Source organism: Thunnus maccoyii, chromosome 15 (genome assembly GCF_910596095.1).
Source record: "Thunnus maccoyii chromosome 15, fThuMac1.1, whole genome shotgun sequence".
NCBI lineage: Eukaryota > Metazoa > Chordata > Actinopteri > Scombriformes > Scombridae > Thunnus > Thunnus maccoyii.
The window spans coordinates 27,026,821-27,050,358 of NC_056547.1; the positions used below are offsets into that span (position 1 = coordinate 27,026,821).

Genomic DNA, 23,538 nt, shown 5'->3' on the forward strand with positions numbered 1-23,538 from the left:
ATCAATAAAATCCTAGTGTGTGTGCATATTGCATGGGCATGTGCATGTTTAAGGGTGTCTGTACTTTGTCCCACTCTGTCAGCATTCTGGTTTGACACAGAGCTGTACGTGAAAGGACAGGGCAATATTACTGGCTGTTTGTTTGGCACATTTCCCCCTGTCGCTCTGTCACTCTGGCTCAGCATCAGAGCCTCTGACTGAGATGCTCTGACGGCTCCTCTGTCACATCGGCAGCGTGGCGGGAAGGCTGACTGATGGCTAGGACAGGCAAGAGGTGTGGGCTGGTGGGTGGGTAGCAGCAACGCACAAAAAGCATGTGTGTGTGTGTGTTTGTCTGTGTGTGTATTAGAAAGCACAAAGAAGAAAGAAAAAAAAAAGTGCATCTCTGGGGAAGCACAGCGAGTGTGAATGTCCCTGCATGTAAGGGAGGAAGAAAGAAATGCCTTCAGCTATTCCTGTTTGTCTGCTTCTGTAGCTTGTAGCTCTGAGGCTTCACGCCGCTTGGCTCATGCTGGAGCTTCAGCCAATTTTTCCTGAAATAAAATCTTAAAAAAAAAAAAAAAAAAAAAAAAAAAAAGATCTCCTCCTCTCCGTCTCTCCATCTCCTCCTCTCCAACATGGCCAAGCTTTGAGTGGGAGGGTCATCCAGGCCCAACGCAGCCGATCAATTAGCAACAATACACTTCTAATGAGCAGCTGATCCTCAAGGAAAGCCCGCGGCAGAGAGCTTTGTGTGGGATACAGCACAGCTACCAGTCAATTCTCTTCATGTGTTATTCATACAGGCAGGGCACTGGCACTGCAGGGTTGCCAACTTCTGTCTGTAAAAAAGAATATTTTGCGCTTCTAAAACTTATGAAGCTCACTGTATACATTAGCCTTTGAAACTGCATTAAGCAGTCTAACCTCTATCAACCTCTATTGGCAGATAGTAAGACCTCAAGTAAAGCTGATAGAAGTTATATATACTGTATATGGTATAGAAACAATGAAGTCAATGACTAACTGTAGTGGAGATCAAATAAAAGTGCGAGGTTAAGAGGTAATATGCCACGATGCAGAATACTGTGATGAATACTGTAATAAAATGCTGCTTTGTCACTGTCGTTTTTTGGCTTGGGAGTGAGGCGTTTTAGCTTTCGTGGCTGAAACGCACTCATTGTACCATCCATCAGTGAGCTGGAAATGCCAGTAGCTGGAGGAGTGGAGGGGGGGGGGACTGAGGGTTGGATTGTTTCACGACAGAAGGCAGGTCTGAAAGCCAGAAAACTCAGCACCTGGCTGACTAAGTGTCGGGTCATTGGTATTAATTGTATTATGATACTTTTATACTCTGTTATTTTGGAGCATATGTCATTTTCTTTGGGTAAAATCAATGGTAGATGTGGCTCAAGCGGTAGAGCGGGTCATTCACTCTGTCCACATGTCGAAGTGTCCATAGTCTTGCTGCCATCCATGAGTGTGTGTGTGAAAGAGGCGCAAATTATAAAGCGCTTTGGATAAAAGCGCTATATAAATGCAGGCCATTTAGCCATTCACCATTTAAATGATACACAGAGCTTAGTCCACTATGTCACCGCAGTTGTTAGAACTGTCACTTCACATGAAAAAGGTTGGGGGTTTAAATGGAGAATGATTGTTCTCTCCATTTCTACTGAAAGCAGATTTTCTCCAGGTGCTCCAGCTTCCTCCCACACTCCACGGTCAGGTAATTGTAATCGCCTATCTACGTGCCGCCCAGTGATTTACCCTTCTATTCTCCAAATGTATGACAATACAACATACAATCAGATTCTGAGTGGAAAATGTTGCCTCCTTGGAGTTGAATAATTCTGTAGGTGGGGTATTTCTATTTGATACTACTCCCCTTTTCTCTCTTTGCGTCTGCTACATGTGAAGTGTGAGGGGGTAGACTTTTACATGATTGCATCAACACTTTCCTTTAATGGTCCTGTTTACATTGTTTACATGCGTAATCATCCAAACAGAAGGGAAAAAAACATGTTTTTCAATGTTTACTTATTATGCGCGTCATTTCCTAGGGCTCTCCAGGTACCCTCTCGCTATGTGATGCAAAACATGAGAAGCATATATATGTATGTTATTTGTCATTAAGACATTTACACGATGCATAACGTGTATGTACTGTATGTCCAGTTTTTCAACCAAAGCAGAAACAAAAGTTTTTATTTTCAACATGTGTGCAGGTGGGGTTTCTTGGAAGCAAATTTAATTGTCATGCAAATGAGATGTATTTGCATGACAATTAAATTTTTACTATTTTATGCTTACACTACAAAAATGTCTAAATTTTACTAAGTAAATTTTGTCTACGTATTACTGAGAGCTAAAACTCTTGTTTTCTCAAAACAAATGAACAAATCTTCCAGTGCAATAAGATGTATTCAAACTTGTTGCAAATACAAATCATATTAACACTATATATTCATTTTCTACAAATGAGTGTCAGTATTTTTGACAATGCTGCAGTAGAATCTGTTCATTTGCATCTGGAACAGCACCGGCAAACTTTTACAATTTTTAAGAATTGAAACTTTAAAACTTATAGACACAAGTTTCAATGTTTGGATCAAATTTTTTTGTGTTTTTTGTTTTGTTTGTTTTGGATAAGGTTTCTACGAGGAGGTGTACGAGGTGTGAATGTCATCTCGATGGCAGAAACTTGCACCGCATGTACAGACAAACAGATACAGGCATGTACAAACACAAACACACACACACACACACATCCTAAGTCTCATCTAAAAAGACAGGAGAGACTAAGCCCTGAGGACAATGGGCAGACAGCACTGTGTGTCTTCTTTCATTTTGGCAGTGAGAGAAGAAATGAGAGTTAAGGCACTCAGGAGACACATTCTTCAAGTAGACAGATCGCTTCTACAAATACACCCGATCCCCTGTGGAGGAGCACATTCCTCAGAGAAGACTCTTCTCTAAAGATATTCAGTCGAATTTACTAGAATATCAGTAGGAAGGGGAAGAGGGGAAGCAATAACTGCACTCATAAACCTGTCTTTACTTTAGAGTATTGACTGGAATAAACCCACACAGTGCCTCAAAAGCAACAGGCGGCGGCGTTCAGCATTGCAGAGTCTTGGGATCTCTGTCACCACGGACAGCCTACTTAACAAAATAACACATTCCTCCGAACCCTCGAGAGCGATTATAATTAGGGTCTATTGTATATGAGTCATTGAGAAAGCGGGTAATTTATTTGCAAGAGGGATGATATTCCAAATATCGACCAGCAGCTCCTTTTCCTACATCCTCCTTTAATAGAAACACTGATCATTGGTTTGTTAATGAAGCATTGATGATTGCCAGTGTATTTTTTAATATTTTTTGGGGGGGTTGAAAAGCTGCTGTTAGGGACCAAATACCACCAATTTTCTCATTTTCTACTCGCCACTCAATAAAGTGAAGTCTATGATCTGTCAGAGCAGGGCTGCAATTATCACCCATTTCAACAAGAATGAAAGAAACTTGGCAATCAGCAGTACATAACATGAAACATTACAACCATAGATTACATAGTGCGCTTTTCTTCGATAAATGCAGTTTTCGGAATTGTTGATGATCGCTCTTACTCACAGCTGAGGGGTCTTTGCAATCACATCTACTTGTGTTTGTGGCTGAAGTAATCAAACCCGTTCCAGTGTGATCTGCAGAGTCAGGTTTTGACACTGGAAAATGATAAACGCAGCACAGGTGCTGGTGCGCTGGGAAATCTAATAAAAAATAGTGCACAGGGTAAGTGAAGTAGAGCAAAAGTTGTGCAGTGGACCGGAGAGTTATGCTGTGTTCAGGTATAATGGGAAAGTGGGAAATTGGAAATGTGTTCTTACAATTTGGAAGCATTCATGTAGCATATGTTGTCACTGAACTGCCAGCATCAGTGGATTCACTGCCTTGTTAGATATCCGAGTCTTAACTTGGCCACACTAAACTACTGGTGCTGTGAAAAAGGTTGAAAGCTTAGATAATAACATTACTGCAAAGGAGATGAGTGTGCAGATGTTTTAATCAATTTCCAAAAGACATCAGCGCCTCCAAAACAACCCCACATGTCCTAATGTCTATCACCGCTAGACGGCTGAACATTTTTTCCCCACTTGGCAGCCGTATGTAGAGTAAATCCAATATGACATGAATGCACCATAAACCTGACTGATATATTTTCAGCCTCCCGCTCACATTAGACGCACCAGTCGTGTTTGTGAAGAAGCTGTCACTGATGACAGCTTATCCCAATGGACACACTGAGCGACACCAAAGACAGACTGGTTAACAGTAGTGGGTATACAATATGTACACAGGAATACACAGGATGTGACTGATGTGGATGTTTGAAGAGTAGCAGTATCTGTTTCGGAATAATCTGCCACTTGCTGATATGTAATGCTGTTACACTACTGGGCATCTTTTAGTTGAACCATTTTCTTCACAAAAGAATTTAACTTCTCCTACTCAGTCTTTAACTCCTACTCACAGTTGTATTCTCATTAGGATTGAAGCGGCTGTGATGGAGCAGCTAGTCCATCATGAAAGAGTGAAACTCTCCACTAAGGATGGATATAATTTCAAATAGCAGCACCAATACGATACTTGGGTTACCAAGTGTAAGGTGTAAATATATCAAATCACATTCAGGTTGTAGCTGCAAGTTGTAAACATTAATTAGGGTGCCAGTGAAAACTGTTTCTAGCCTCTCTCTGTTCATAACTTTAGTTACTTATAATAGATAATAGAACCTTTCAATTCTACGAGGCATCATGTCCAGCATAGCACAGGTGGACGACACTACCTGGCTGATATTTATATTTTTAATAAAAGGTCTGTATCAGCGGACCGATACATCAGCCTAATACCGACGGCGTGTTGTTCTACGCTGCAGCCACTGAGCCTGGAGGTGAGGGATCAAGTCCACAGATCATCAATCAGACCAGAGCTGTGAATCGTCTTTACGTTCGCTCCAAGGTCACGCTGCACAGTTCTTGAAAACTCTCAACTTCAGGACACATTCCCTGAGTTTGTCCATTCATCATCGGTAACCCCGGAGCAGGCCAACAGACAGGCCCATTCAGCCGTTCCTCCATGAAACGACCCCACAGACGCGTCAGGTCCACGTATAAGATGGACTTTTGGTACGCTGCGCTACTCAAAGGGCAACACTTCAGAACCCCAGAGAACTTGCTGAGCTCATCCCCAAGTTCAAAGAGGCCTTTGTTAACTGAACTCTTATATAAAGACAGACACAGTTACAGCGTACACACAAACTATTCCCTGTCTCCTGCACCTGGTTTGCAAAAATGAAGCGTCTCCCTTGGGTGTTTCGTAGTCTCGAAAGAAGGCCGAGACCGCAGAGGACCGGGAGAATAAATAGATTGCGCTCTCTTTCTCTCTCTATGTATGCAAAGATAAGCGGATATTTTCCACACAGGGAATTATGTAGTCCCAGTTTTTAAGTAGTGGACTGGTTTGACTTTGCATCAAGAAGCACCACGATAAAACAAGACCCATCAGACGTGATTCCTGCACTATCTTGACAAACGAGCAGTTCTTACTAGGACGTAATGGTCTCTAAAATGAGCCTTGTGCTGTAGCGCACATTAATGAGAAGCACTGCTTTAGTGCGAGCTCTCTCTATGTGTGTGTGTGTGTTTATTCTGATATACGTAGTCTCACAGACGGAGCTCTGCCACAGGGCCCATGCAGCTGCAGACAGTGGCTCTGCTGTGTTCAAACAGTGGACAACAGGCTCTCTATCCCTCACACAGTTAGTAAGTTGCCCTCTCATCTTCCTCCTCTCCTAATCTTCTCTTCGTCACTCTTCCCTCAGTCTGCAGCAGAGGACAGACATATTGTTATTGAGGCATTACAAACTTTCTGCTCTGTTATTTCTTGCACTTTCTCCATCACTGCGACTCTTTGTTCCTTCAGCTCATTCTGTTTCTCTTTCTGCAGCAATCTCGCGCTGTCCATCCCTTCGTTTCGGTCTCCTGTAGACTCTGATAATGAGAGTATACGGTTTTGCTTCCCTGCTCTCGTGTTCTCTGTGAGCAGCATGCTGCTTTGCCATTGCGATAGGGGTTTAAATCCTTCAGCACAGGCCGCCGGCACCGCTGCAGTTATCCACTGGGCCGGAATAAATCCAGGAGCCTCCAGTCTCGCCTCTGAATGAGTCCACACCCCTGAAACCGAGCCCAGAACACCCCCCCTCCTCCTCCTCCTCCTTTGCACCAATCCAGCAGCAATGAAACCAAAAGGCCTTCCTCTGGTAGGTTTAGCTTCCCTCCCTCCCTTGCCTACCCTGCCTTCACAAAGGATGATTTCAGCTGCCTAATCAACTAGAAAAAAAACTTGTGCCCTCCTCCCAGTTCCTGCTACAACCACCTCCCCTCCCTCCTCTTCCACCACGCAAATTTCACATGCCAGTGATTTTGTTTTTCAGAACATGAAGGGAGAGGGCGATTGCTTCGAACAAGATTTTCTCCCAAGCATATTTGAAATGTCAACATCATTAAGACCAACTGTCAAAGTTAGTGACAGTGAAAGGGCCCCTACCTACCTAATCATTATAACTTCATGCCAAGTCTTTAAAAAATCTAGGGGAAAATGTTGTTTTTCTGTCAAAGCTCCACAGGCTTACATCCCCGCTTGCATCCGCAAGGGCTCAAACACCTGTGGTAATGATCTCAGTGACAGAATCAGGCAATTACTGGACATTTTTATTCACGCCCCCGGCTAGGTCAAATCTCACACACCCACAGGCTCGCTCACTCGGTGCTTTTTCTTTTCTGCCTCCCCCCCACCCCCTCCCCAAACACCAAGTCAGGGTTTGGGCACAGCAGACAGCGTGGTGCCCTCTGGCGAACCCCGCCGCCAAAATCCCACCGAGTCCCTGGGTCTTGTCTTGCGCCAGCAGAAGTTAGAGGTTAATCCTGAGTCAGGTGTCCAGTGGTCCTGTCAGCTCTACGGAGCCAGGGCTTTAAATCTCGGGTTCAAAGCTGGACGAGCCACAGGGCAAGAGACCATAGCAGCACATACTGCTAGTTTATGTCCTCAAACTTTGGTTAAATAGGTAAATACAGGGATACGATGAAGGTGATTGATTGAAATAAATTGTAGACTTAATCAATACTACAACGGTTATCTGGGACACCCTTATCCTTAACTGATTACTTGTAGTAGTGGTATCAGCAGCAGTGTTAGCAGCATTAGTGACAACAGTAATAGCATTAGTTCTTGTAGTAGAAATGAAAGTAGCTTTAGTAGAAATAGTATCAGTAATAGTAGCAGTACCATAACAAGCAACAGCAGTGGTAGTAGCACTTATAGATACATTAGATAAGGTTGTTAAAAGTATTGATGCTTTGATACTTTTTCAATACCATGTGTTTAAAACAATACTAACTCCATTAATTATACATTTGATAGTATCGAAAGTATTGAGGCTATAAAAAAAAAAGATCTACGATCAGTTTTTCAACCAAAGGCTGCACAGATGAAACAACAGGGAAGAAAATCAACTGGTCTTCAACCTATGGCAACCTGTGACTGTTGTGGCATTCACTCCAGCAAAGAACCCACCATGTGACTGGTGGGTCACATGGTGCTAGCCATGGCAAATTTAGTTTTAAAAAAAGAAAAAAATGATGCAATTATTGTGCCTGGACTTTTTTTTCTTTTTGCCGTGGTATTGAAAGAGGTATCAAGTATCATTTTTTTATACTAGTATTGTATTAAAGTTTAAAATTCTGGTATCATGACAACCTTACATTAGCAGCAACACACACGGTGGCAGCATATGACATGTGTTGGCCCGTTAGGTTACACCAGTGTCCTGTTCTTCAGCGTTGACATGATGTCAATGCTCTGGAAAAAGCACAATTTTTTTTTTTTGATCCCTAACCCACTCTGATTAATCATTCATTAAGTTTTATATAATATCAGAAAATAGTGAACAGAACAGCAATCAGAATTTCCTAAAGCAAATCCTCACAATCATAAGCTGAAATGAGGGAATGTTGGCCTTTTTTCTTGAAAAATGACAATAATTACCACATCAAAGAAGTTCATTTTCCATTGATGGGCTCTCATATACTGTATGTGCTATGGGCATCAAATGATGTGACACAGCAGGTGTGTGTTGAACTTAAGTAGTTGTGACACAGTGACACAGTAACAGTATTAGTAGTAGTGATAGCATTAGTAACATCAGTAGTACTTGCAGTAGCAGTAGTAGTATTACTAGTATTGTAGAAGTAGCATCAGTACGTAGAAGCATCAGCATTGTAGAAGCATAGCAGCAGTATTAGTAGAGGCATCGGTGGTAACAGTAACAGCAGCAGTACTAGCAACAGAAGTAATAGAGGCAGTGGCATTAGAAGTACTAGAAGCATTAGTATTGTAGCAGTAGTCATAGTAGCATTTGTAGCAGGCAAGCAACAGCAGCTGTAGCATTAGTAGCAGCATTATTAGCCTACTTACCAGCATCAGCAGTATTAGTAGTGTACAGCAGCAGTCAAAAGTCTGGACACATTTTGGGAAAGTGTGTCCAAACTTTTGACTGGTATACTGTATGCAGTGGTAGCATTAATACAAAGCAGAAGTAGCACTAGTGTTAGTAGTAGCAGCAGTAATAGTGGGAGTGGTAGTGGTGGTAGCAGAATGAATTGGTAGCTAGTAGCAACAGTATTAGTACTTCATGGCATCAGCAGAGTTAAAATATAACTAGCACTTAATTATAGCAGAATTAGCACTTACCAGTAGTATTAGTAGACTTGTTATTAGTAGTAGCATATGTACTTGGGTGTGGTGGAGTTAGTCATAGTAGTAGATGTAGCAGTGACAGTTGTAGTGATGGTTGATAAAGCTTACCTTAAAAACATTCTTCTCACTTAAAAAAATGTGAGAGAGAGATTTCACTCTTTTAAAATGTAAAAGTATGCACTTTTGCTTTTTCCCCTTATGTAGGCATGCGTGTGTCACAATTTGTGTTTCGGTGTGCATTTTCTCACATTGCTGCAATGTGAGTTGTGTCGCAGGGCGTTCTTCCATCTCTGCTGCAGTAAGCAGTCCAATAGGTGAGCAATTCAAGCATGCCTCTAGCCCAGGTAAGCACAAACAACTCAAGATAATCTAACCTCTTGTTAAGGATTTATGTACAGTAAACCACCCCAAAAACATGCCAGCCATCCCTGGATATGACAAACTCACTGGCCTTCACTCACATGGTGATTATCCATTAGTGGCAGATTGTGTCAACACACTCCAACCCCAACTCTACTGTGCCCAGCCAACCGGCCACACTAAACCTTCTATTAGTGATTCCACTTATGCTCTCACTTCTTTGCCTCTACAGTGTCACCCTGCCTTGTATTATAATCCCTCTCCAGTGGATTCTAATTAAACAAGGACAACACATGGGGTCAAAGACACTGCCCAGATGGCAAGGACACATAGGCTAAAGAAGGCTCATACTTGTATTGGACTGTGCTTCAGAGCTCGTTACTCAACCTCTCTCCCTTCTGCTGGAAACAGACTAAAAAAGGGCTGTCACTTCATTCCTAATCTGTGGCCCTTATTAATTGCTCCACCCTCACTAAATGCACTCATGCATATACAGACTGAGGACAGGACACACATACACACACATTCATGCACAAACACGGCTCAAGTCAACTGTTACTGTCCTTGGCTGCAGCCTCTACAATAAAGATGTGAGTGACTCATTACCATAAAGTAAACCACTTTCTGGAAAGTGAAGAGCTCTCTTTCTCCTTCACTCCCTCCCCCATTCTCTCCCTCCCTCCCTCTCTCTCGTTCTCTGTGATTGGCAGGTTTAATTAACAACAGGTCTTCCGGCCTGGCAAAAAGTGGGTGACAGAGATGGCGAGTGGTAGGGAGATGGAGGGGAGGGGGAAGGTGGAGATATGAAAACAATACATAGCCTACTTTTGTGTGCATATAATTAGAGATGTCTGGGACTCTACAGAACCATGTGGGCGTGTGATGCGGAGATTCAGGCAGAAGCAATTTATGTGCAACCCGTCCCTTAGGAGTGACAATGACAAACATGTCACACATTGTTCTACATACGCATTCCTCTTCAGCGCTAACCACAAAAGGGCAGCTGTAACCCCTGCTTGTAACTGACAAGCTAAAGTTACCTAGTTGTTAAGTACATGGCATACGATATGAAGAGAAGCAACAAAGAATCAGGATGTCAGTTACCAAATTTGCATTACTTCAAGTGTGACAAATGACCTTCTTCCGTCAGCTGACGTCAGGAAGTTATTCTAACATCTTGCTTTTTGGCTGAAGAGTAGTTTTTTCCTGCCGTGTCGCCCAAGGTTTGATACTTTACCTGCCTCTTTTGCATTTATATGTTCCCTTTAGGCCACATTATCCATAGGTACAATATTTCTTTTCAAGTTATGCTGACAACACCTCGCTTTACCTACCCTTAAAGCTCTGTAACTACAACAAATTAGCAAACCCCAATAACTGCCTCCAGGACATCACTTCCTGGTTCAGAACTTTCTCCAACTCAGTGAGAACTTTTGTATGAAGCAATATCCCATAATGCAAATATAATCCAATGAAACACACCTTTAATTAATTCAATACACCCAGGGGTTTTACAACACCAGTCTATCTTGGACCAAAGGTTAATGTTTGCTATCTTTAGCTAAAAATTACTGATTAACTGATTTTAATGAGTCAGTTCATAGACTTTTGCAGTCTTCTCTAGTTAGATTTTGGTATTAAACTCCATACTCAATATTGTGGGAATACTTTTGGCATAAAAATAATCAGTCTTGGCATAATATCAGCACCTCTAAAGTCCACAATGGCTAAACCTTAATTGTTATTTCGTGATTAATCAAACTCACAAATTAATTGTAATTCAGGGAATTGTTGTGGCATTTATTTAGCATGAAACCATAACACCATAGCATCAATCCTTAAATATAGGTACCATCTTCAAAAAAGCCACATCGGTTTAACCCCATGGGTAACTTATTTCCAGTCGGTGCTCCTCCTGTGGCAGAGAGCTTTCTTTAGTTTCATAATACATTAACACCAGCGAGGAGCTTCTACATGAAACACAGAGTGGAAAAAAAAAAAAAAAATCAACCGGTGGAGCCTTTTGATGGCAAGCTTTCTGCTGCTCTCATCACTTTTCTAGGTCAGAATACAGGAGGCTGTGTTAAAACCAACTCACAAACAACATATGTCAACTGCTGCCTTATGCAAGGGCGAACAACGTAGATCTGTTTTTAATGTCTACTTGGGTCATCCCTGCATCATCCCTCCAGTGTCTGGGCCATCCTCATCATCCTCTCATGCCCTATTATTAATGTGTATGGGCTCGGTGACCCCAGCCACAGTGCCATCTGCTCAGACTCTATTGATGCTGAGATTAGGGGTGTGGGCTAGGAGGGCACTGGGACACACATGTTCGTTGGCAGATCTGGAGACGCCTTCTCTGACTCACTTTCACCTCAGCCCAGCCTGCTAGATCAGACGGCGGAGGCGAGATGAAAGGTGATGCGCAGAGTTGCAGTACAGACAGAAAGCTGACCACCAGCTGATTTCCATGCTGTTTCCCCAACAGCCTTCCATCGATGTAATCAATAATCCCACTACCCCCCCTATACTTCACACACTCCTCTCCTCTCTCACTTCCTTCACTTCTCTCTCTTCTTCTCTGCCTCCACCTGAAATGCTGCACCCACAGTTGAGGGTCTTGCTTATTGAATCAATGATTCAGGGCCTCCTGTAATGGCAAGCTTATAAAAACCGCAACAGCATGCTCCAAGCACCGGCGGCGATACATCTCATAAAACAGAGCAAGGATTTTAGAGGTATATGCCTCCAGTCAATCTTGGCTAGGCTAACTTGTTCGTCCGTGAATGCAAAGATGCTACAGCTCGCTAATTCCCATGCAGGGCATGATCCGTCAGCTCCTTGCTCATGAATGTAATCCTTTACGTTTATCTGTCTGAGTTTAGAGGCCGTGGGGGCTGCAACCCCCGTACTCGCTACTGATACAGACAGTGTTTGGAAGGCAAACAGAGCAGATGCTGGGCCAGGTGCTGTTGCTTCTTATAACTGCCAAAAACACCGTCATTGTCTGAATCATTGCCAAGGTGGCCCCTACACATAAAAGTCAGAAGGAAAGTAGACAGAAAAAGAGAGCGAACCAACAAAAATATGCATGCCAAGAAAAGAGGAAGTAGAAGGACAGATGTGTCGAGAGGACCACGACGGGGAAGCTAGGTATTAACTCCGACAGGGTTAAAGATTTGATTCCCAGCAGGAAGGTCTACGCTTGAAGTGTTTATTAATTTCACTTTCACACCCATTTATCCAGGAAAAGTCGGCTTCTATCACACATCCTGCTGCAAATTGACATAGTTTCTCCAAATCACAGTCGGAGCCGCTCGGTGTGACTGAAGTGCTTGTCGGCTCATCGAACGGCATCTGTAACCCCCCCCCTCCCCCAACACCTATCGATACCGCAGCTGGTGAGGGCTGTGTCCCACAATTTTTGTCACTTTCCGAAAACCAACCATCTGACAATCAAGTGCACTTCACGCAGTGATAGGCCAAGTGTGCCAACAGGAGAAAAGTATGCAAGACTTTTTTCATTCTTTATATGACAACTTTTCACTTTTAATATGTGCAAATGAGTGCAGCACCAGGAACGTCTTCCAAGGAGTGACTGATTGCACCGATACTGCTTTCAGTAAGCAGATGGGGTACCAGCCAAAATGAGACCGATCCCCAAATTCTTCATTAATGTGACTGGAATCATTTTTAGGCTATATAAGGTAACATGAGGTCAGGGATTGCTGCAGCACTATTTTATAATGAGTTCTACGCAGTGAAGTATACAGAATTTAAACTTAGGAAAAAGAGCACTAGTGGTGATGAGTACTTGCTATTGGCAGATAACCTGAGTTGAGAGTTAGAAAAACTTTTGCCTTCCGATGTGGTCTGACAACCCAGCGTGTGAAGTATAACCATCCGCAGAGTACCTGCACTGGAGTGGCTGAGGATTATGTGCTCAAAAGTACCTTTAGAGTAGTTTCAGATGGAGGGAAGAGCATTACTCATCACTTCCTCCACTTCCTCAGCCTGAACTCTGGAGCTCTGACATTCATGTTTACCATTACAAAGTAAAATGCTACGGAAAAGGGCAACGCTGAGTTCCAAAAAACTGGCATTGATTCAAATTTACTTTACGGAAGGAGGAAGTGAAGAAGCCAACGATGAAGATGTCCTGCAGTGATAGCAGACACACAGGTGTTGCTGCTCATGCTGAATAACCTCCCCCGCTGTGCACAGGAGGGTCACTGCTAACCTTGACAAGGGTGAACAGGCGCTGCCGCAGTGCCCTTGTTCACTCCGTGGGGGACATGTCATATTATTTATTTAATAATTTGACGGGGTTTTTTTTCTTACAAGTTTCCCTTCAACTTTTAATATCTCTTGTGCGCCACAGGGACACTCGGAGGCCCACAGGTTTGATAACTTTAAACGCCCGCTTTTTAAAGTGTAATATCTACAGCTACCCTGGGACCTATGCGCCCCGGGTCTTGCTCCATATCACTGATTTTTTTTTTTTGTATCTTACAAAATTAAGGGTAAGATATAAGAAGGAGTGAATTTGTAGTTTGGCAGTTAATCTAACTTGAGTTTATCTGCACTGTGGTCTTCTTCATTAATGACACGGGGGACTAAACATGTGAGCCCAAGAGGGAAAACTCTGGAAGATAAAGAGTTGGTAGGAGGAGGTAGCAGAGCTGAAAAGAAATAGCTTTTGGCATCATGCAGTTATTTTCCCCCCAGAAGCTGCAGAGAGGAAAAGAAGCGAGAGGAATGCTATTCCTGCAGTTTGGCCCCAGATGTCATCTCAATCTAAAGTGACACTTGCTGACAGCACTGCCACAAAATCATCCTGTGGCTGAACTTTGACCCCATCTGCTGAAACTGCTGCTTGACTGTGTCACACTGCAGAGCTAACCGAGCGACAGTTTCCTCTCTGCTGCAAGCATCACCATTCACATCAACCTGTCATCAGTCGTGACAGGTCCAACCACAGGTTTCATGGCTGGGGAATAGCTTGGACAATTGGTTCACAGCCACAGTGTAAACACACTGTCGGCTAGGCAGCGCAAGCGATAGAGGAATATTCATAAAGATTATTCATCGCTGGCTGGCAGTGGCAGTGACAAATCTGTGAGGTAATAGCAGCAGCCCAATCTGACGGAGAACAGGGCTGGACTAAATGGACATGCAGCCATCACTGCAGAACAGTCATGCTCCTGCATATCTCATCTCCGTGTCCAGCTCATCCTTAATACAAGCACACAGTCGTAGCTACAGCCGACAAGATTCTACATCATCAATCTCACCTGCCATTCCCCAACAAGTTGGCCATGTCTGTGTGCTGACAACAATGATTTCAGTACCACAGGGTAAATTATCCTTGAAAGGAAAAATCCTCCCTCAAACACTCCTGCTCTTTTATATATCATCAGTCTGTGATGTTGAGTGCATTCCAGGACTTAAATTTTGATGAAGTGCTCTAATTTATTTTTCTGGTGTACCCATTTTCCCTCAGACTTCTTTGTCTACGTCCTGTGTTTGGGGCTAGTAGGGTATCATTTGAAAATGTTTGATAACAGCACTGATGCCACACTTTCAGTAATGATACCTTTTTTCGATGACTCGCATTGAGAAATATAAATGTTTTTCAAAAATATGTTTTTTTTTTCACTTAACAGAAGATAGACATAGTTCTCAAACACAAACAGACATACAAGAACTTTGCCCAAAAAACACAGTATTCTGTGTCCCAATTTAATAGTACATACTAATAGTATACAATATATACTAACAGGAAATAGGAATTGCGCCGTGTGATATAATTTTCAAGTCATTTTAAAGCACAAATGCTATACATTCCCTATTTCAGCTTCTCAATAGTGAGTGTTTTCTGCTTTTCTTTGTCTTATGTAATAATACACTGAAAATCTTTAAGTTCTGAACTGTTGAACAAAATAATAGGGATCTGCACAGAACCCAGTATCTATATTTGTATCTGTATTTGTTGAGGCAGCAAAATAATTTGTATTTGTATTTAAAAGCAGAAATGTGCATAACAATCCTGTTTTTGTTTTATTACACTTCTAATTTCAGGATATTAAAGTGTTAAAATAACTATTCTTCAATCAACTATTTGCAAAGTAAGGTTACCACCCCAGCTCTTGAACCCCGATCTGCCAGACCATGGACGACTGCACTGACCACTCAGCCAAAGCTCAGCTCCACCACACACACACACACAGACCTGCAGCTATTTATACATCTATGATACAGAGACAGACAGAGTGCAGCAGAGGAGAGACAGCAACAGCAATGTAACCTCACTATGCTACAAGTCCCGACCTGCTTGATGTTATCTGACATGTTTATTTTTCCTTCCTGAAAACAAATTTTTAAAATATATGTACAAAATAAATATTCATACTGCAAATACTGTATTGGGATTTGGTTCCACCCCTACAAAATAAGCAATTTGAAGATCTCAGTTTAAGCATTACAAAATTGTGATGGGCATTTTTCACAATTTTCTGACAGTGTGCAAACCAAACCATTACTCAAGAAAATAATCAGGAGATGAATTGCAAATGAAAATAAATGCTGTTGTCTTTATTGAAACCACAGACCATATCTTTCTTAGATGTGGTTCTGGGTTCAGTCTTGCAAGTGGCTGGCAGCCATAGCTCTTTTTCTTCAAGTGTTTTTCTTCAAAATAAAATAAACTTTGTTCCAATATAGTTAGCTCAATTTTGAACTTATCTCCTAGATTTATAGCATTTCTTAATTAGTTTAAATTATATTGGAAATCACTGAAACTGATGAAACAAGAAATGAAAACATTGTATTCTTGTGATAAAGCATTTATCATCAGAACTCTGTATGTCCTTTGTGCTGCCCATACTGGGGCAATAGTGTTATTTGAGTATACTTCATTCTGTCACCTTACATACTCAAAACCTGCTTAGAATTATTGCTCAGATTTTGTATGTAAGAAGCAGCTCCAGTGTTCCCAGTAAGGGAAAAGTCAGTATAGACCACCAAAGCAACAAAATAATTCCCAGGAGTCCAAGGTACTTCACCACCATCTGTTACCTAACAGTGTTAAAGTGGTTTAAGGTGAATTTGTCCAAGGTTCATTTCTTCAGATTTGACAAGACAAGTGCTCTTGCCTGGCTTGATGATATTTCCTTTCATGTGGGTTGTTGAGGAATTAAGAGACACTTTGCTGAGTGAAATGCAGTAAAGATTCCAAAGACAGATTTTATTTTCAGTGCAATTACTCCACTGCAATTGGGTAAGCTGTCTATGCAGTTGCTTTCAAAGCATCATCCTCTCACTTTCAACACTCGGACAGTTTGAGGCATGATCTGTGGCAGACGGCAAGCTCTCAGGTTGAAGAAGAGATGGACTGGGGGAAAAGTAGAGGGGGATCTCTCTAAGCCTTTCTAAAATTTGCCAAAAAGCAAGCTGACATCTGAGTATTCTCTGTAGTTGAAACGTCTGGACACTTTCAGCTCCCTGGCTTTTGTTGCAGGTCCTCTGGGATTCCATAATCATACAATTAGCAGCACTCTGCGCATCAGCAACACACAGCAAATTCCAACATCCAAATTCCATCAGCAGCTGAATCTGAAGCAGCTAAGGCATCATGCTATGTGAATTCATTCCAACTGTTTTACTGATTTCATGAAGCATTTCATCCAGCAGATCATTATATAGCTTGTTAAAATAAAACAGAGCTGCGTAAGCGATGAAATGAGTTACTGTGGGAAAAGTGAGCAACAGCAATCACAAACCCAGCATTCTCCATTAAAATAACCTAAATTGAATACCAACATTGGCATTCCCTAACACGAGGATGTCTAAAACAGAGAAAATTAACTTTTATTGGCTTAACATGTTTAGTGATAAGCTTGAAAGGTAGCACGGTGCCTGCTGGCACTACTCCATCTGCTCAATAATTATTTGTTGTATTTGAGGGGAAAAAACAACACATTTTATAACACCTGGAGAGGCGACGCCGGTCATGGTTCTCTCCACAAAAGCGCCGAGGTGGTCCGGTAATGTTGTCAGCTCCATTATCAACGCATAGTGGTGACAGGCATGTGTGAGCAGCAGCAGCACTGGTAGATTAATGTCATAAACTTATTGCACAAGGTGATAATGGTCAGGGATGGTCTGATTGCAACCACGATGTAGCCTCCTACATACAGTATCTCCTGCTTGAAAATTACCTGATTATTCCAGATGATCTAATGTAAGAAATCTGACAACTGATGACAACTGAAAATACCAGCAAGTTCTATCAATTTAAACAACAAAGTATAAACATACCAGAGACACCCCTATCCCCCCTATCAGCAGGACGACATGATTTACTTGCTTTTTACCAACAAGTACACATAGAGCGGCTGCAATGCCCACATCATTGTTAACATACTCGCTTACGTACTTTATGCTCCCACCGGTCATGTGCTGAATAGCATCTTGCCATCTAACCATGATACGCATGAAGTATATCAGCTGTCAGAGACTGAAATCACAGTTTCAAACGTAAATACAGAGACCACACAAAATAGTCCCGTATTCAGCAATGAAACAAGGCAGACCTTCCTAACATTACTTGTCACAAAGTAAATTAAAGAATGTAAGCTGTTACAGTGGGGAATAAAATTAATTTAAAAAACTGCCCGATCACATAAAATACAGCCGTCTAGTGTTGAAGTGGTGCCACCAACAGTTGAAATCTGATGCTGAACTATAAATCAATGGTGGGAGTCCCATTACACCCTTGAATCAAGCATGTATCTGGTTTAAGGCACAAAAACAACTTAGTTGAGATTAGGACAAGATCATGGTAATTAATATGACCACTAGAAGGCTTTGACACTTGAGCGTAAATGTGTCATTCATATGCTGAAACAACTGGATCAAATTGGGAGAGCAGTCCCAGAGATAGACTACATGGGAAGTTAGATGGAGCAGAAATAGCTGGGGTTCAGCCTAGACAGACATAATAAAGCCTGTTGCAGGCCACATTGCATTTCACCAACTCAACTCCAATGGAGAAAATTGACTTTAGTTGCATTATAGCAGCCCTGACTCCTCCTTCGATGATAAGAGGAAATCATTTTTAGATAAATCGAAGTAATCGTGCTACTGTTATATATAAAGTTATTGGAGTTTGCAAAGTCTTCTAGTTATTTACAGGCCTCAGAGCTTCCACAAGCCAATGAAGTCTTCAACTGTGATGATTAAAAGTATTTTAATTCCGTCGAACACCTTTACAAGTTTGCTTTCGCCACACTGCCAATAAAACTCTCCCAGACGAAGAGAATGACTGGCAACTAACAGTGTAGGCAATTAAAATTTCTCAAAAGCCATCAAAGTGGTAGAATATAAGGCCTTACTGACTTCTACCTCAACCGGGCTGCTTCGTTCTCACTGCCTCTGTCTGTCAGGCTGCTGTTGGCTGATTGAATATGTCCATGCATTTGATGCCTGACCAACCCATTTAGACTGCAGAGAAACAGGCCCACAAGGACTGCATGTGCTCATCAGGAAGGTGAGGAGTGAAATGTGGGCTGCGCTTTATCATTTCATATTGGTCATTTTTTATCAGTTTCAAGCTTAATTGTGCCAATTTTCTTCAGCAAAACACATAATTAAAGTGAGATTGTTAATCTGTTGCTTCTGAAATTTAGTCCCACAACTCTGGAGGCTTTTAACTGTCTGGTAAGCCATGTGAATTGGGCTACATAGATGGATTTCTGTGATTTTTCCTCCTCTATAAAATGGGTGTCGAAAAAACCCTTGTTCCACTGCCATCTCATTATCATGAACTATAATTACAGAATGTACTCATTTTCTTGAACAACATGTAGCCATTATGCAATTCACCATTGTTCTATTAAAGATCTTGTGTTATTTCCTCCAGAACAACCACATTTCATCATTGCCTTTTGTGTGAGCATACACTCCATTTTCACCATTTACAGCCTCCACATTTGCCCCAGGAGAGCTGTGTGTGTCAGGCTATTTTGTGTTGGATTAACACTGAGCTGGATCCACATCGCTACACACCAAGGACCCTCTCTACATCCTCCCCGAAGCCCATGAAAGCCCACCTTCTCGCGTCAGCGCTCATTTCAGTGTGGTCTTTTCAAGCTAACCTCCTTCCGACCTCCAATCTCAGAGTCAGCGCCGCTCAGTGTTGGGGTTCGCTCACATGGTTTCATTCCAAGATTAAATTACCTTTTTGCTCTGACTTCTCTGAGCTCCCGCCAACCAACGGGGGCTGGGTGCACTTAAACAACACACCAGGTTTCACCTCAGCAATCACACATTTTGTAGGTGAAACTATGTAGCTGAGGTAAGAGACCTCCAAGTGCAGCCACACACAGTCACTGCACTTTGATACTGGAGCGTTTGCCTGATTACAGCAGAAATACAAATCGAGGGTGACACTGCATCTCATGTATTTAACATGCAGAGCTGCATGACAATTGCTAGCAGCTCCAAAAGGCAACTCTTTAAACTTCAATACCCATAGATCCTGCCATATGATGTCAACAAACTGCAAGGCTCAGTCTTTGATGATCTATACCTAGAGCTGTGTATGGAACCTCAATACTTTTTAGGTGTCTGTGGCATCGAGTAGCACAAGTGTCAACTATTGAAAGCTGGCAATGAATGCTCGGACATATTCGTGAGTGCAACACACACAAGCAGTATAACATGTGTCAAAATACCAGCACATGTTTTATATGTAAGCCCACACACTGGCAACATCTTGATATGCATCAATAAGGGTTGACTGCTCGTCAGGATACACCACGGTCCTATTTCCAAGCGGCACCGCGTATCAAACCCTTTAGAAAAGCAGCGTTTTGTACCTTGGGGTGCCACACGGCGCAGCAACCCACCCTTCTACTGTACCTTGACTAATTATTCAGTCAGACGCTTTCTGCATTGCATATGGGCATCATTTGATATACGTCAAATGATGTAACGCGACTCAGAAAATGAGTGTTGCACTTTGGGCTTCTAACTGACTCTTTTATCAGATGTTCTCGGCTCTACATCGATAAACTTTTCTAACTTATGACCATATTTCATTTGGGCAAAGTTATTTATTTCTGATGCATTGCATATATCTTTAAATTTTAAAAAAATGAGTTAAAACATGTTTAGATTCCTCAAACAAAGGTAAAAAGTTTGGTGTTGATAACAACAATAGCGAAAGACAAACAATACTCAGGCCAATGTTCACCTACCACCTACACATATCAAAGCAATGGCTAAAAGTATGACATAGGCAGGCCTGGGTGTTCTTCACTAACACCCAATCATAGTATTTTTACTACAAGTGCCAAGCAGTTGTACGGAAACTCTTCAATTCAGGAAAATGTCTGATCATAGAATAAGTAACCAAGATTATAAATCAGACATTTGGCGCCAACTTTCAATACTTGAAGTTTTTGATACTCAGTACCAAGGAGACATTTAAGTCAGTGCCGAAAAAGTATTGAGACCAGCTTTTACTGAACTTACTTACATTAACTAACTAATTCAATCTAACTAACTTACATTCGGTGTGGCCTAAAGAACCAACTTGATCCTGGAAAGCAAGGAGGGGCTCAGTGCACGTCTGTTCAGCAACTGGTTGTAGTTGCTGCGTAACTGATACTTCATGTGCCAGAGTATTTATATCGCAGCTACAACATTCACACCAATTGCAAAGCATTCTTGAGATAAACCAACTGGCACTTTTACTTGAGACAACTTGACAGGGTGTGACCAGAGGCATTTTTTCAAACGTATTCCACAACATTCCTCAAAAGACAAGGTTTGAAGGCCTCGGATACCTTCAAAAGCGGCTTCAGCCATTCAAATGTTAAACCCGCCACAGGCAAAGTGAAGAGGATTTGAACTCCTATCTCAGATGGGCTCTGTGGATTTCAGGTATTATGGCTTAAAATCTCAGTTTCCCCTCTCCCAGAATACTTTAAAACTGTCTACTTCTACCTATCAGAGTTTGACTGATACACATAGAGAATATTTGGATCAGCTGCCAGTGCTGTTATTTGGGGCACAACACTGACATTATTAATTCATCTCCACTGTATTGCTTTGTAGCAGCAGGAAACACATTCCTCTTGATTTGTTCAATCCAAATTTTCCTCCCAAACGGCTCTGATGGCTGATTTTGCCACATACTGGATCAGTCAACCAAATTATCCCCTGCATCAGCTTTATATCTCAGTAACATAATTATGCAAGATGTTCCATCAATACCATTAACATGCAGGCAAGTTAGCAGTCCATTTCATGTACATCAGCAAGAAAAAAGCCAATGAGGGGATGACTTAATCACTGAGATGAGATTTACATTTTCTGGGATGACACACTGAAGCAGAGAATGGAGTTGCCTTCATCTGAAACCTGAACAATGACAACATGACAGAGACCGTCATGATGCTGAATGCTCTAGACAGGAATGGAGACAGAGAAGGAGAGCAGAGGGAGAGAATATGTTGAGCATTCAAATAATTAATCCACTTTCATTTTCAAGCCTATTTCTTTTTTTTCCTTTCTTTTTTTTTTTTTTTTTAACTTTGCAGATCAGATCTAGAGACGAAATAGAAATCTAGTAATATCCAATACCATTCAGTCGTGTAATGAAATGATGCTATGATTATACTCTAGAGATGCAGGCAACTCTATATTTCATGCCTGCTGGAATATTTACGTTGCACTGAATGCACAAAAGAGAAAGTTTAACAGCTGGACGCACACCCGCAGACAACTTTTTAAGTTGTGAAACCTAAGAAAGAGCAAAAGGTCATCTTGGCTTTAATGTATGTCTGGACTGTGAGGAATAGAGCGAATTTATATCCTGACAATCAACTTTACAACAACAACTGTATCTGCGAGGTGTTTCCAGGTGCGCGCAGTGCGTCTCTGCCACTTCCCAAAACGGCCAAACATTTGTTTTTGCGTCTTTTACCTGTTGGTCCTTCCATACTATCTGCGTAGATCCTGACGGCCAGCATCAGTAGCAATGCTACGGAATACATGTTGGCAGAAGAAGTAAAGTCCAGCTCGTTTTGTCACAAGAAGAAAATCCTAGAGGAAACTCCAGCAACAGCAGCAGCGGCGGCGGCGGCGGCAGGACTGGAGAGAAGTTGTGCGCTCAGCTCCATTCATTCCTGAATCCCCCTGCAGAAGCGCTGCCTGCCTGCTTCCTCCACAGCCCGCACAGGGAGTATCTGATCGCAAGCAAGAGCATTCAAAAGGAGCCCCTTTTCTGTAACGGCTCCACTACTTTTTTGCACTGTCAAGCGAGCAAGTGGGACGCAGGAATGCGGGTCTGCGGCGCCTCCATGTGGCGAGGAGGCGGATGTCACAGCCCGCAGCAGAGTGCGGAGTACATTCACAAACGCCTGCTTACGGCATCATCCCATGTAACCAATCAGTTTCTAGAGGCAAAGTGAGTTATTAGACATACAGTGGGTCACCACACTGTCACATCAGAAGGCGCTTTTTTCCCTGAATTGTCCCTTTAAGTGCATTTTATGCTCTGAAACAGACTTCTGCTCATCTCTACTTTGATGCTGCTCTCCATTATGATGCTGAAACCACCAGATTAAATTCTGACTCACTTGTGTTGAGGTATTTAGGGAGTGACACCTTGCCAAAGGCTGCCAAAAATCAGTGTCTGTTTGATGGCTGTTTATTTTTTTTATTAATATGATACAGGAGTAGCTGTTCTCTCTGACTGTTTGCAGTATTTAACACACTGAGTTGTGACAGCAGGGTGGCTATGTGATAAAATGAAACTGACTTTCACCTGGACAGTTTGGGTTTAAGCCACAGCTGAAATGCCTATGGCAACTACTGAATCCATTTCCATTTCCAGCTCCAGCAGTGCTGTTCTACTGCTGACACTGACCTCTGACCCTGCCAGCTGAGTTCGGTTTAATTAATGTTCATAAAATGTTTTTAATGATCTAACGATATTCAGAATAAATGTTTTTTCTTTTTATAGTTTCATACAGATTTCTGTTCTTCTGATTTCTGAAGAAATGAACTGCTTATTGTCTGTTTTGATCATGACCGGGGGCCTGTACTACGAAGCCAGATTAGTAGGTTAGCCAGTTATCTTTACACTTAACTCAGGTTTTCTGGTATCACAAAGCTGGCTCACTTTTAACCTTGATAAATCACCATGGCAACTTATGCTGCACCTGCTCCTGAGCAGGTTAACTTCAGAGGATCGATCACAACTTGTCAACACCTAAACCACTGACCAATCAGATCACTGGTAAAAAAGGAGTCATCATTCCTACAGGATCCTGACATGGACACAAGTCCTGAGTTTACGATGAAGTGACA

General features: G+C 42.1%; 1 protein-coding gene across 1 annotated transcript in view; it reads right to left on the minus strand.

The window, feature by feature from the left end:
* ptprua (protein tyrosine phosphatase receptor type Ua) overlaps nt 1-23,140 on the minus strand; it is a 207,359-nt gene extending 184,219 nt beyond the window's left edge. Inside the window, exon 1 of the mRNA XM_042435160.1 lies at nt 22,151-23,140. Coding sequence (XP_042291094.1) covers nt 22,151-22,220 — 70 coding nt within the window. The 5' untranslated portion in view covers nt 22,221-23,140. The remainder of the gene's footprint in view (nt 1-22,150) is intronic.
* Nucleotides 23,141-23,538: the final 398 nt, after the last annotated feature.